The sequence below is a fragment of the Salmo trutta genome, chromosome 1 (genome assembly GCF_901001165.1).
Source record: "Salmo trutta chromosome 1, fSalTru1.1, whole genome shotgun sequence".
NCBI lineage: Eukaryota > Metazoa > Chordata > Actinopteri > Salmoniformes > Salmonidae > Salmo > Salmo trutta.
The window spans coordinates 26166684-26182052 of NC_042957.1; the positions used below are offsets into that span (position 1 = coordinate 26166684).

The window sequence follows — 15369 nt, forward strand, 5'->3', positions numbered from 1 at the left end:
GTGGATACAACCAGAGCTTGTTCAGCTGGTGCATCACCCCTTTCATTCAACACATGCAGGCATTAGTAGAACACTGTTTACTGTGTAAGGCAAGAAGGGCAAAAATGAGAATGGAAAATGAGTAGCATTATGTTAATATTTTATTTCACCTGTTGATATAGCGAACACTCCTGGTAGTTAAAAATAGCAGCGAATTAGGCTTACAGTACTTCTAAAAAAAGGTATAACGCATTTTGTTTTCTAAAACTTGAAACAATAGATTTTCCATTAATACAAATGTACACAAATGTGGAATTGAAGTGTAATACCTTTCATTTTTTGACAAACAACCGTTGGTTCAAAACAGTGAAGACTGAACACAATCTCAAGAAGCAGTCTAATGCCAGACATAAATTAGGGCACACTTGTCACCCTTCACAAGGTTAGGTTATGGGAATGCCTATCATTAGACTGAGCACTTCATTCCATTCAATATAAAAGTGCATGCATAATGCCTCTTGTTTTGGTCACAGGAATCATGGACCTGAGCAGAACCTTTGAACTGAAAGACATTGGTTGTCTAACTTATCTTAGTCGATTTTAAAAGGCATCAAATAGAGTAAACCTTTCGTTAACATCATGTGTTAATCACTTAAAATGTCCAAGGGCCAGTTTATTATTCAATACTAAATAAAATAGATATGAATCTACTCAAAACCTAGCTTGAACAGAGGTGCACTGACAGAAATATCAACAGAAGAATAAACAAAATACATTCATACATCTGCAGAAACAGTACAGGGCCACACAGGAAGTAAATGAAATTACAACTGCACCTATTTCCATCTGGACTGTGTACATCAACAAACAATGCAGCGTTAAAAAACATCACTGACAACTAGAACTGACAACCACTGTATCTCAAATGTATCCTGTGTTATCATATCACTATGCAATATATAAAATTCACACTACATTAACACCACATGCTATTGGTTAAATATGCATTGTAAAGAAGAGGTCTGATAACATGTAAGGTAGAATAAAGGAGTTGTATGAAATAATAGATCCATACACTAGGCACAGTCTGAATCGAGGAGCACAAGCCAACACATAAGCACTTGTCAGAATAGGGGTTAAAAGATTAGTCTAAGTAAGCATGTCAGAAAACAAAACAAGAGTTATCAAACGTATTAAAATAATAAAACACATTAAACGTTGGCTAAGATGACCTCATAGTTACAGTTGAAACACACAGACTACACATCCCAGGACCAATATGCACAATGCATTTCTATCTGAATGTTCTGTAACGTTGCACCCTCCTGAACAGACCCCTGATCTGAAGTCAGGTGACCGGACGAACTAGGGGTTGCTTCTGGGTTGCTTGGCGACATCGGGGTGGGTCTCGATGATACTGGGTCTCTGCAGTGCCCATTGGTCAACGTCGTGTCTCTGGCCATCAAGCTCCTCTGTCTCTGATTCGCTGCTGGAGGTGCCGCTGCTGCTACTGCTGGAGTGGTCACTGCCAGTGAAGTCATAGCAGTCCTTCTCCTTCCCTCTCCCCTTCCCCCTCCTCTTTCTCTCTGCTGCCTCAGGGTTGGCCTGCAGGGCTGGCTCGGGCACCGCTGGTGGAGGTCCCATCTGCATGTCCTGCCAGGGCTCCAGGACAGGGGTGAAGACATGGAGGGTCTGGTGCTGGACAATGGGGTCATCCACGGTGCTGTTCTCCTTGGGCTTGGCCTTCAGAACCTTAAAGTTCTTGGATTTTGAGGTCACCGCAAACCAGTCCTAAGAAAACACAGGACAAAGGAAATGAGTATTGCGTGCCACCAAAAATCACTACAATGTATTTTTGCAATACTGTAATTCATATGGCAAAAAATGATAAATTCATATGATAGAGTAGGTCATCAAGGTGGTGAAAAGTCCTAAATGAATTTCTGACCTGGGAGTGGACAGAGTTGATGTGGTACTTCACCCCACTCTCAGAGTTGAACTCTTTCTTACAGATCAGGCATTTATATTTCCCTGCTTCAAAGTCCCCCTGCATCGACAGAGACAACATTTGGTTGAATTAGACGCTTAATAATGGGTTACATTTCTGCTAAAATTAGGTTTGAATGCTAAAATAAAATGTAAGAATTGACTCGGTTTCAGCTGAATCATTTTCACTGTATTCTGGATACGTTGCAGTACTTGGAAGTGAAAGAGAGGGGAGCAGTGTGAGGAAATCTATTCCGTTACCCTTCCACAGAGCCCAAGGTGAGCCTTCAGTCCAGACACGCTGGTGTAGACCGAGCCACAGCCCTGAGGGAAACCGGAAAGTTTCCCAGTCAAATCTCTACTATAGGCAATGTGGGATGAAAGATCATTTAGAAACATATGGGTCGTACCAGGTTTGGGCACTGCACTTTCTTTTGCAGCTTCACTTCATTTTTCCACTTCCGAAGGACCTCCTGACTGAAGGCAGGCAGCCCTGGGCGTGCATATCTCAGCTGTGGAACCCAAGAGAAAAATTATGTTTAATCTGAAGGTCAATGTTTACACAGGAATAGATACATGAGCACAGCTCTAGGACCATCTTAGTGTTGAAGATCCCTCACCTTCTTATCGTCAGGGACCAGGTCCCCGATGACCTTCCTCTTGGGCCACTCCTTAGCCAGCTCGTCATTAGCAATCTCTTGTAGGTGGAAAACAGCCACCTGGGCTGACATGCGTTTGACCCGGCCGCTGGGTGTCCTCTCGGGGTTGGGCTCTCTCTGGGCCTTCACCTCATCCTCCTCCGCATTCTGGGGCACCTGTGGGGGAGAAGGAGACAACTGTCTATCATCTCCCACTCAAGCAAAGCTCAAATTAGACTAAAAAGAGACTCAAAGGAAGGGGGTCTTCTGGGAGAATGATAAAAATTTGTGACATTGAAGTTGCAAGGATGTAACTGCTACAGATTGTATGCACAATGGCATGTTGTGTGATGGAACGTCTCCCAATGAATTGTAACCTTGAAAGACCAACTGTCTTATTAGTGGAGAGGTGTATACTGTAAAGGCAGCGCAATGGAAAACTCACTGGTGCGTGCTCTGACTTGAGGTGGTACTCCAGGCCTGCCTTAGACTTGTAGACCTTGCCACAGTGTTGGCAGTTGAGAAGCAGCTTCTCCAGCTCAGACTCCTCCTTCCCACACTTCTTCATGTGGTACAGGTAACCCATGATGCTGGTGAAACTACCAGTACAGCCCTATAATGTAACATACAGTCCTTTAGAATGGAACAAATCTTTAGATCCTCTGCACCAATAATGTAGTCTCGGAAATGTCAGACCTGTTAGAACATTGTTATTGTGGGAGGCAACCCATCTGCCTAGGAAGACTACCAGCAATGGGTTAAGGTGAAATCTGTACTAGAATTTCAGATACAGATGCCAGCAAGGAATCATACCTCTTTTGAGCATTTTAATTTGCCCATCCGTTTCAGCACCTTCCTCAGTTTTTCCTTCATGGACTGGTCATCCAGGCCATTTATGTCATCTGGCGAGGGCTGGCAAAATATGACAGTTAAAACCAACGTCAACATGAAACACACCAAAACCAGCTTCAGATGGGAGAATGGCCTTACCAGGTTATTGTGGTCTGCCATGATGTGGTACTTCATTCCAGTGGAAGATTTCAGTTGTTTCCCGCATTGCTGACACGTGAAGGGATTCTACAAAGAACATATTTGTTTAGTTTTTGAAATTCAGTTGAACCAATGTGAGTGCAACATGGGAGGCTGTTATTGTGAGGATGGTGCAGACACACCACTCGGCAGTTCTCCATATGTTTCTTCAGTCCCTCCACAGTCTTCCTGCTCACACTTTTACACTTGGGGCACGTGACTCGCCCTTTCCCCAGGATCATCAGCTGCCACTTCTCCTCTTGACTTCCTGTTCCACATAGGAAGTGGAGTTTTTTTATTATTAAACGTTGGATAAGGAACAATCCCTACTCCATTACTATGCAATTCTCAAAGATTTGCATAACATCATGCTAATACATTTTTACTAGAGTAATTAGTGTTATTACACAAGTATATGATCAACAACTAAAGTGTTGCCAGAGATTGTATCTATGGTGACATTTTATTTCCTTTGTCCTCTCACCTGGGGGGTAGACAGGAGGTTCTTTCTTGGTTGTGAAGGTGAAGACTTTAGATTTCTCTTCCTCGGTTGGCTCTGCTGGGTGACTGTGACTGCTCTGGATAGCTACACCTCCAATAGAGTGACTGCTATGGACATGTCCACCTACAACAGAGTAACTACTCTGGACAAGTCCACCTCCAATAGGGTAACTGCTCTGGAGATGTCCACATCCAATTGAGTGATTGCACTGGACATGTCCACCTCCAATCGAGTGACCGCTTTGGACATGTCCACCTCCAACCGAGTGATCGCTTTGGACATAGCTATGGACATGTCCACCTCCATGCAAGTGACCGCTGTGGATGTGGCTATGGACATGTCCACCTCCAACCGAGTGACCAATTTGGACATGGCTATGGACATGTCCACCTCCGACCGAGTGACCACTTTGGACATGGCTATGGACATGTCCACCTCCGACCGAGTGACCACTTTGGACATGGCTATGGACATGTCCACCTCCAACCGAGTGACCACTTTGGACATGACTATGGACATGTCCACCTCCGACTGAGTGACCGCTATGGACATGGCTATGGACATGTCCACCTCCAACAGGAACTGGAACTGCATCAAAGGAAACATTCAGCATGAACTAAAACTTGAATACCTGTATGTAAGAGAAAGGGTCATAAAAGAAGAGATTGATGGTTGCAAGATACAATAGCTACCTGTGTGTCTCACTTCCGGAGGGAAATTTGGAACAGAAGGTGCTCCGTTGTCCACCTCCACTCTCCGCATTTTCTTCATGGCAAAATCGGAGGGTGGAGGTGGTTCCTGACCCCGGCCCTGGGCCCTGCCTGTGTCTGGAGCCTGGTTGGGCCAACAGTCTTTAGCCACCAGCCTGTGAGGCAGTCTGGCAGAGGGAGGTGGAGGGGGAGGCAGCTCCCCGTTGGCTACAGCCAGGCTGGAAGACACCACGGAGCAGCACGACGTCTCGCTGGTTGAATCCTCCACACCAGAGCCCAGGGAGACATTCTGCAGATCCTCATACCTAGAGGATTGAAAAGGTAGGAGTTGATTTCATTACACTGATGGGCGGGACAATTGATAGAAATGGAGAAAAAAAAAAAAAAAAAGAAGGAAACTCATTTACCTTTTTCTGCCATATGTTCTTTTCATTTTTTGAGTCACCTGGGCATGGGGGTCATCATTCTATAATATTCAATTAGAGAACTGTAAAGCAGATATCCAGTGTCCTATAGTACCTTACATGGTTGTATTGTGAAAACTGCAATAAGGACCATCATACTGTACGTTGATGTAGATGTGCTTAATGACTTGACTATGTGCATCAAAACTTGGCTATATTTGATTTACACTATAGCTAACTTGGCTGCTTAACATATGGAGCACCGACCCTCCAGCTCATTCATAGCTTGTTCGCCATCTCCTTTTTAAATAGGGAGTCAATTTGTTTTCAGCACTTTTATTTCCATGACTGATCTAAACTAGTTTTCTCATGGCACTCTCTCGTCCCTCTGCAGCAGTCATATGGTGAGCAATATATTTGGGACTACGGAATCGCAATAAAAGGTACAACCCTGGGAGCGAAGGAGTTGGGGGGGGGTCCCCTTTAATGTTTGTTTTTCTTTTCCTCTCCCAACATAAAGACGTAAAGGGAACATTCTCTGTTTTGTATGCATAGCTGACTATTATATATCAAATTAAAGAAATGCTCATATCTTTGTGCCCCATGTAGAGCGTGGCACTTGCAAAGCCAGGGTTGTGGGTTTGATTCCCACGAGGTACCAGTATGACTACTGTAAGTCACTCTGGATAAGAGCATCTGCTAAATGACTAAAATGTAAATCTTTTTACTACTTTAAAACTCCCTAAAATCTTGTGTTATTATAAAACTGTATATAGCATTGTATGTCATATTGTAATGTCAAATTCAAAAGACAGGAAGTTGAGTGAATAAGAATCAAATCAAATAACTCAAGTGAGTTATTTTTTGAAAAAGGTGTACTGTACTGGTGGTGATACTGCAATTGAACTTGCAGCCTTGAATCACTCCCATATTGTGGTGGTGAATAAAACCAAATTTAATATAGAACTGTTGTTTCCGATCAACAAAAATGTTGTACTTAATGTTGTAGTATAGTACTGGAACAAATTACATCAAACTATAATTTAATGGGTTCAATTAAGATTTTTTTATTTTTATAATAGGCTTCTGATTGGGTTGGCAAAATCCTACAAGATTTATCAAAAACCTATAGGATCCAATAGGATTGATTTTGTTTTCCAAAGGGGAAAAAGTAGTCCAATAGGATTCTGATAGAGGTGACACAAAATCCTATAGGATTCTGTTGAAAAAATGACTAATCCAATAGGATTTTTTGACTAGGGTATTTATTCTTACCTTAGGTGGAGCACCAATCATACTCATCACACTCATATCTGACATCCTCTGGATAGCTGTTGGATTATGGGTACATTTCAATTAGTTAATCTCTTTTCCGACAAAACACTATTAAAAGAGAGTTTCCTAGACACTATGCATGGAATACATAAATGGAGACTACACAGGCAATAATAATCCAGATTAAAGACATTTGCAATTGCAACTGGCCAGAGACAGACTTGGACAGAATGTCATTTAGCTCTAAAGTTTGCTCAGTAAACTGACAATTTGTCAAACATCTAGTGATAATTTAGTGACATTTACCTGGTAGTGGAACACCACTTTTTTGTTTTGGCTGTGAAGCCTTCCTCTTCCTTGGAACATATGATGGTGACATGCTTCCCTGTGTGTGATGATGAAGTTGATGATGATGGTGGTGATGATGGTGGTGGTCATCCATAATTGCAGCAGACCTCACCAATCAGTACTGCAACACATAACACAACACCAGGTCTGAATTATTCAAAGACATATAGTACATGCAAAATACATAATCCCTATCACATAATTGTCAAATGGGTTTCAATATTATTTAGTCTGGAGAACATCTATTCTGGTAGTAGGCCACTGTATTTTGACGTGCACATAGAATAAAAATGACGTGGCATACCAACCCTTTTGAACACAGTATTAGCCCGTGTGTTAATCCAAAGGTAATATGAACTCCTTGATTCTGTTTGATTCAGTTTAGCAGTGCAACATTGTAGCCTACTCGAGCAGTGTAGCAGTAACAGTGTGTGATCGGAGTCCCAGCCACCATCATTGTCCACCACGGATAGCCATACAAAAAAAGGGAAACGCTTGCCTTGCAGCAAATCTACACTCTGGATGCTGATACAATGTAAGCATTATAACCGTGCACTACATGCGCTCAAACAACTTGGCTACAATGGCCACCTACTGATTTTGTTTGATACACTTACATTGTGAAATGTCTACCCGTACAGTACACTCCCATTAGCAAGGTTAGCTGCCATTCCTCCCTGTTTTAGTCCCCCCTGTCATTTTCCCCGACAACGACCCGCCTAACAAGTATTCTGCATCGACTCGGTTATTCGAATAGAGAGACCATCAAATGGCTAAGCTGAAATGTTCAATAGGCTATCTACTTGTGAAAAATATTGACTAGATAAACAGTACATTATCAATTATCTATATTCCATACCCTACGCGAGATTACTTCATTCCCGAAACGCCCTCTTTGCGGAGACAACAAATGAGATTCCCATCTTATTCACCACGACTGGAGCAAAGATTTTTTTATAACTAACCCAAGATAGACCACAGCCTGCCGTTTCCACCGGGAGCAAATTAATCATAGTGGGCAGAACAAGCAATGAGGTGGGCAGAGACAAGCACGAGCTAGCGAGATCCTATTGGCGCGTTTTAGCACGTGTTTGCATATTTCCGTTAGGGAACAGTTACTATTTGAAGTGCGCATGTGCAATACGTCAACTCGCCCTTACAATCCTAAACAAAACATTTTTTTTAAACTTAGGCAAAGGGTCAAGTCTACAAAACTTTGTCCATTCTGTTCGTAAGAGATTCTAGTTTTGAAAACAGAAAACTGTATTGAAGAAAACTGTATTGAGATCAAATGTTTCATCAATGAGAAAATTAGCAAAATCCATCTCGCTCCATCTTCTCCCACTGCTGGCTACTGAGCTTCCTCTTATCACCATATTTGGTGGTGAGTGGAAACGCCAACCGGATGCTTCAGCATTATATATAAAATGAAACATCTGGCTCATTGTTATATCTGTGACTATAGCCTCTGCGGAGTCGGGCCGAGTCCACAACAACCGTATGTTCCGGTTTTCAGGGGAAATGGAAAGAAAGCCTGTGACGCGACTTCCGGTTTTGGACGTCAAAATTGACCGTCTTCGAGAGGCTCAAACCACAATGTAGGGGTTAGGTAGATTGTGACTGACTGACTGATCTACAAATAATAATGAGTCTTTATTTAAGATGCAAGGTGATTTCTTTATCAGTCAGCAGTTGCCTGCAGTTGATTTTATTCTCTCGAACACGACCAAGGCAACATCCATCTTAAAGCCTCCTCCACATTTACTGGATTGGTTGAACAGCGCAGAAGAGAACCTCCCATAAAAAAAAAATCCCTTCTCATCAAGTCCAGTATCTCTAAGACATGGTTCCCCAACTGGCGACCTGCAGGACGAATTTAGCCCAGGGGCAGTGGCAACCTGTCATTCAGGGCAGGTGCAGCAGAGCCCCACATTTTTAGCTTGCCTGTTTTGCGTGTTATTTTGGCATTAAACGTGTCACATATCACTTTGCAAACAATGTAAAAAAAAAAAGATATATATCATTGAGTTAATAAAGCCGAATACAAACATGGTCTCTTTTTTGTTTTCATGAGTAAGGGAGCTCCAAAATGCAGGTGTTTCAGCCTAGCTCACCTTTCTGTGGTGGTGGGGCAAGCCAGTAGAAAATACGGAGCGTTACGCCGTGATCGGCTCAGTGTTCTGTTACTCATGGGGACACTACGTCAATCCCAAGTCTAATGGTAGAGCTCGAAAATTCAAGCCCCCTGGGTGCTGCCAAAGGGTTACATTAGAAGTGCCCATCCAAGAAGGCTCAAGGTCATTGGCCACAGATAAAATGACGTCAAATCACGTTATATCTACAGTAGCTTTGATTGGACTGATCATGTCAACATCATACTTTGAAAATCATAGGTAGCAGTCATCATCATGAATCAAGTTTACAATCTACTGGCAAATCCTTTTTAATCCTTGTTATATGAAGAGAAATAATGAAGAGAAATGATAGATAAAACGTATCAGTGTTCATCTGCCATTGGACATAAACATTACACAAGTTGGAAATCGCAAATTCAACAATTTGGGCTCCCGAGTGGTGTAGCGGTCTAAGGCACTGCATCTCGGTGCAAACGGCGTCACTATAGTACCTCGTTTCAATCCAGGCCGTATCACATCTGGCCGTGATTGGGAGTCCCATAGGGCGGTGCACAATTGGCCCAGAGTTGTCTGGGTTTGACCGGAGTAGGCCGTCATTGTAAATAAGAACACATTCTCATTTACAACTGCGACCTGGCCAAGATAAAGCAAAGCAATGTAACACAAACAACAACACAGAGTTACACATGGAATAAACAAATGTACAGTCAATAAAACAATAGAAAAAGTCTATATACAGTGTGTGCAAATGGCGTAAGGAGGTAAGGCAATAAATAGGTCATAGTAGCGAAGTAATTACAAGTTAGCAAATTAACACTGGGGTGATAGATGTGCAGATGATGATGTGCAAGTAGAAATACTGGTGTGCAAAAGAGCAAAAAGTTAATAAAAACAATATGGGGATGAGATAGGTAGTTGGATGGGCTATTTACGGATGGGCTGTGTACAGCTGCAGCGATTGGTAAGCTGCTCAGATAGCTGATGCTTAAAGTTAGTGAGGGAGTCTCCAACTTCAGCGATTTTTGCAATTCGTTCCAGTCATTGGCAGCAGAGAACTGGAAGGAAAGGCGGCCAAAGAGGAGTTGGCTTTGGGGATGACTAGTGAGATATACCTTCTGGAGAGCGTGCTGCGGGTGGGTGTTGTTATGGTGACCAGTGAGCTGACATAAGGTGGAGCTTTACCTAGCAAAGACTTATAGATGACCTGGAGACAGTGGGTCTGGCGCCGAATATGTAGCGAGGGCCAACCGACGAGAGCATACAGGTCGCAGTGGTGGGAGGTGGGTGGTATATGGGGCTTTGGTGACAAAACAGATGGCACTGTGATAGACTGCATCCAGTTTGCTGAGTAGAGTGTTGGAGGCTATTTTGTAAATGACATCACCGAAGTCGAGGATCGGTAAGATAGTCAGTTTTACGAGGGTATGTTTGGCAGCGTGAGTGAAGGAGGCTTTGTTGCGAAATAGGAAGCCGATTCTGGATTTAATTTTGGATCGGAGATGTTTAATATGAGTCTGGAAGGAGAGTTTACAGTCTAGCCAAACACCTAGGTATTTGTAGTTGTCAACATATTCTAAGTCAGACCCATCCAGAGTAGTGATGCTAGTTGGGCGGGCGGGTGCAGGCAGCGATCGGTTGAAGAGCATGCATTTAGTTTTACTAGCGTTTAAAAGCAGTTGGAGGCCACGGAAGGAGTGTTGTATGGCATTGAAGCTTGTTTGGAGGGTTGTTAACACAGTTTCCAAAGTAGGGTCAGATGTATACAGAATGGTGTCGTCTGCGTAGAGGTGGATCAAGGAATCACCAGCCGCAGCAAGAGCAACATCATTGATGTATAGAGAAAAGAGTCGGCCCAAGAATTGAACCCTGTGGTACCCCTATAGAGACTGCCAGAGGTCCGGACAACAGGCCCTCCGATTTGACACTGAACTCTATCTGAAAAGTAGTTGGTGAACCAGGCGAGGCAGTCATTTGAGAAACCAAGGCTGTTGAGTCTGCTGATAAGATTATGATGATTGACAGAGTCAAAAACCTTGGCCAGGTCGATGAATACAGCTGCACAGTACTGTCTTTTATCGATGGTGGTTATGATATCATTTAGTACCTTGAGCGTGGCTGAGGTGCACCCATGACCAGCTCGGAAACCGGATTGCACAGCGGAGAAGTTACGGTGGGATTCAAAATGGTCAGTGATCTGTTTGTTAATTTGGCTTTCGAAGACTTTAGAAAGGCGGGTCAGGATGGATATAGGTCTGTAACAGTTTGGGTCTAGAGTGTCACCCCCTTTGAAGAGGGGAATGACCGCAAGCAGCTTTCTAATCTTTAGGAATCTCGGACGATATGAAAGAGAGCTTGAACAGACTGGTAACAGGGGTTGCAACAATGGTGGCAGATCATTTTAGAAAGAGAGGGTCCAGATTGTCTAGCCCAGCTGATTTGTACGTGTCCAGGTTTTGCAGCTCTTTCAGAATATCTGCTATCTGGATTTGGGTGAAGGTGAAGCTGGGGAGGCTTGGGCAAGAAATTGCAGGGCAAGTAGCTGCAGGGGGTGCGGAGCTGTTGCCCGGGGTTGGGGTAGCCAGGAGGAAAGCATGGCCAGCCGTAGAGAAATGCTTATTGAAATTCGATTATTGTGGATTTATCGGTGGTGACAGTGTTTCCTAGCCTCAGTGCAGTGGACAGCTGGGAGGAGGTGCTTTTATTCTCCATGGACTTTACAGTGTCCCAAAACCTTTTGGAGTTAGAGCTACAAGATGCCAATTTCTGTTTGAAAAAGCTAGTCTTTGCTTTCCTAACTGACTGCGTGTATTGGTTCCTGACTTCCCTGAAAAGTTGCATATTGCGGGGACTAATCGATGCTAGTGCAGTCTGCCACAGGATGTTTTTGTGCTGGTCGAGGGCAGCCAGGTCTGGAGTGAACCAAGGGCTATATCTGTTCTTAGTTCTACATTTTTTGAAAGGGGCATGCTTGTTTAAGATGGTGAGGAAATTACTTTTAAAGAACGACCAGGCATCCTCTACTGATGGGATGAGGTCAGTATCTTTCCAGGATACCCGGGTCAGGTCGATTAGAAAGGCCTGCTCGCAGAAGTGTTTTAGTGGAGGTAAACCTAGGCATTGAGTGACGATAAGAGGTTGCATCTCTGGACGCACTAGTTATGCTGGGTAAGGTCACCACATGTGTGAGAGGTGGGACAAAAGAGGAATCTGAGGCATGTTGAGTGGGTCTAGTATATAAGGCATATTGACAGAGAGAGACATAAAGCGAGGCATAAAGCAATCACAAGTGTTGATTGGGAGAGCTAGCTAAGACAACAACAGGTAAGACAACAACAGCTAATCAGCTAAGACAACAACAACAGGTAAAATGGCGATGAATGGGCATAGAGGGTCAGTTAACTTCACACAGGGCCTGAGTTCGAGGCTGGGGCCGACAGATAAACAAAATAAACAAAATGGAGTACCGTGATTAATTTACAGTCCAGCAGGCATCAGCTATGTAGCCAAGTGATCATAGGGTCAAGCGAACAGCAATAGATGAAACAGGGAAGCCGCTAGGTAGTCATTACTATGCTAGCAAGAGGGAGAAACGGCGTTCAAAAAAGTTAGCAGGCCGGGACTAGTAGAAGCGTCTTCACTGAGGTCCGGCAAAGGCCGGTTGAGGGCACAACAGATGGAGTTAAATCGGCAGATCAGTCGAGATGGAATCGGTGGGGCTCCGTGTCGACAAAGGGACCAGGCAAGTTGGCAAAAGAGGTATTGTAGCTGGAGTAATTTTGTTTGCTAGCCGGGAGATGCGCCTGACTCGAGGCAACTGGTGCTAGCTTTGGGACAAGGGCGTTAGCCACTATAGCCACTCGGTAGTCGCTAGCTAGCTGCGATGATCCGATGCAAAGGTTCAGAACTTACGGCAAGAATCCGGTTATGTAGTGGATTCTAGCCGTGTTAGTGAAGAGTCCGGGAGGCATCAGCTGTGTAGCCGAGTGATCATTGGGTCCACTGAGCAGGCCGGGAGATGGGCCTGGCTCAAGGCTAGCTTCGGGGCTGGGCAACTCGGTAGCAGCTAGCTAGCTGCGATGATCCGGAGTAATGGTCCAGGGCTTACGGCAGGTATCCGGTGTTGTAGTGGAGAAAAACCAGGCTAAAAGTGGCAGTAGTCTGTGCTAAAGGGAAAGGCCGCTAGCAGTGGCTAACAATGACTAAATAGCTGGTAGCTAGTTAGCTTCTGATGGCTAGCTTCTGATGGAGGTTCTGGCTATAAAGGTCTAAAAATATCAGATCCATATCACGTTGGGTGACGGTGGGTGTACACGGAGAACGACAAACAACGTCTGCACTGCTATGCCATTTTGTATTTTATTTTGAGAAATGTAGTCATCAAATATTGTAAGAGCTTTCGTTGTCTGCTTATATGCCCCCTTTATTTATCCTACGGTTCTGACTGGGTGTACAGGGAGAACATTGTAAGAACGGCCCATGTTCTGAATTCTGTCGCTGTACATTTCAAAAGTGTTATATTGACTATGTCTGTCCTAGCTCGCTCATTAATGTCTTAATCGAAATGACGGATTGCCTCTTATCCGCTTGTCGTCCCCTTATGCCATAGTTTGTTCATCTCAATTGTCAGTAGTAACCACATTTGTTTAAGCAAGTCAGCAATACCAGCTATGTTTTTTAAAAGGCAGTAAATGAGGCTGAATTAATTGTTTTGCTGCCAGACAAGGCTCCGCTGATAGCCAGGTGTAGCAGTGGTAAGGTGTTGGAACTGCTGTTGAGACAGCTTTATGTAGGCACCAACAGTTTAAGGGCACCGTTTGTCAACATAATAGTGCAATTAATGTATTGTTTAGTGTTGTGTTGTGTTGTGGCTTTGCTGGCATGCATCCCACTTTTAAAAACGTTTTTGCTCCACCAAGATTTACATGCTAAAATTGCCACTGCCCAGGGGTATTTACATTTTTTGGGGGGGACATAAGACTGTAAAAACACCAGCAAATCAGCTCCCAGTGATTTTAATTTTGGAAAACTGTTCCAAAGTAATCCCAAGCATAATAGAGAGATTTATCCGTAACCAAGGTTTGTAGGCAAGGTTTGAAATGATTATGTTTTAGTCAAATATTAGATATGTTTGGGCTTCTTATGGTCAATTTGCAGTCTACAAATCATTTGTAATTATGTTACGGCCCCCTGACCATGCGCTTAATAAAAAATTGGCATGAGTGAGAGTGACTAACAAAATCAATGGGAGCGCACCAGGTCGGTAATTTGACCATGATTACTACAAGTTTAGATAGCTGGCCATTAGACAAACTTAGCAATCAACATTTTTTAGCTGACATGGGCTAATTGAGTGACTATCAGTGACTGACATAACAAGAGAAAAACTGCTAGTGGACAACCACATTTCGAAATTGCACCTTGTGTATTCTACTATTCTATTCGGAAAAGTAAGATGAGTCCCTGACTGGGAAATTCAACCGAGGGCCTTTAAAAGGGGGGCCAGATGCCAATCCCATATATACAGCATATGTTCAATATCTACGGTATGTGTGGCAGGTAGCCTAGCAGTTAGAAAGGCGAGCCAGCAACCCGGAGGATTGCCAGTTCAAATTCCGGGTCTGATTGGGGGAAAAAAAATCAATCAAAAATCTGCCTGCCATTGTGCCCTTGAACAAGGCACTTAACCCCCCTACAACAATGGCATCCACTGTGGCAGCCCCAAGCACCTCTCCAAGAATCTGTGTTCAGTACCAGTCAACATTTTGGACACACCTACTCATTCAAGGGGTTATCTTTATTTTTACTATTTGCTACACTGAAGCTATGAACTATGAAATAACAAATATGGAATCATGTAGTAACCAAAAAAAAGTGTTAAACAAATCAAAATATATTTTATATTTATATTCTTCAAAGTAGCCACCCTTTGCCTTGATGACAGCTTTGCACACTCTTGGCATTCTCTCAATCAGATTCATGAGGCAGTCACCTGGAATGCATTTCAATTAACAGGTGTACCTTGTTAAAAGTTAGTTTGTGGAATTTCTTTCCTTGTGAATGCGTTTTAGCCAGTCAGTTGCGTTGTGACAAGGTAGGGGTGGTATACAGAAGATAGCCTTATTTGGTTAAATACCAAGTCCATACGCAAATACGCAAAGAGAAACAACAGTCCATCAATACTTTAAGACATGAAGGTCAGTCAATGCGGAACATTTCAAATCAAATCAAAGTTTATTTGTCACGTGCGCCGAATACAACAGGTGTAGACCTTACAGTGAAATGCTTACTTACAGGCTCTAACCAACAGTGCAAAAAAGGTATTAGGTGAACAATAGGTAAGTAAAGAAATAAAAACAACAGTAA

At 43.4% G+C, this 15369-nt stretch overlaps 1 protein-coding gene across 6 annotated transcripts; it reads right to left on the reverse strand.

Annotated features, from left to right (window-relative positions):
- Positions 1 to 122: 122 nt before the first annotated feature.
- Positions 123 to 7855, reverse strand: znf512 (zinc finger protein 512). Of its 6 annotated transcripts, none has more exons than XM_029750788.1 (15): positions 7837 to 7855; positions 6830 to 6992; positions 6524 to 6579; positions 5252 to 5310; positions 4827 to 5149; positions 4117 to 4722; positions 3776 to 3900; positions 3594 to 3680; positions 3417 to 3515; positions 3049 to 3216; positions 2586 to 2780; positions 2376 to 2477; positions 2227 to 2289; positions 1928 to 2026; positions 123 to 1770 (listed from the first exon to the last, which is right to left on the reverse strand). In XM_029750788.1, exons 2-15 carry the CDS (start codon positions 6963 to 6965, stop codon positions 1345 to 1347), a joined length of 2544 nt encoding a protein of 847 aa, XP_029606648.1. In that variant the 5' UTR covers positions 6966 to 6992; positions 7837 to 7855; the 3' UTR covers positions 123 to 1344. The 6 variants fall into 6 exon arrangements, with proteins under 6 accessions (XP_029606648.1, XP_029606620.1, XP_029606630.1 ...); XM_029750760.1 differs by lacking the exon at positions 7837 to 7855 and adding an exon at positions 7731 to 7830; XM_029750770.1 differs by lacking the exon at positions 7837 to 7855 and adding an exon at positions 7489 to 7815.
- Positions 7856 to 15369: the final 7514 nt, after the last annotated feature.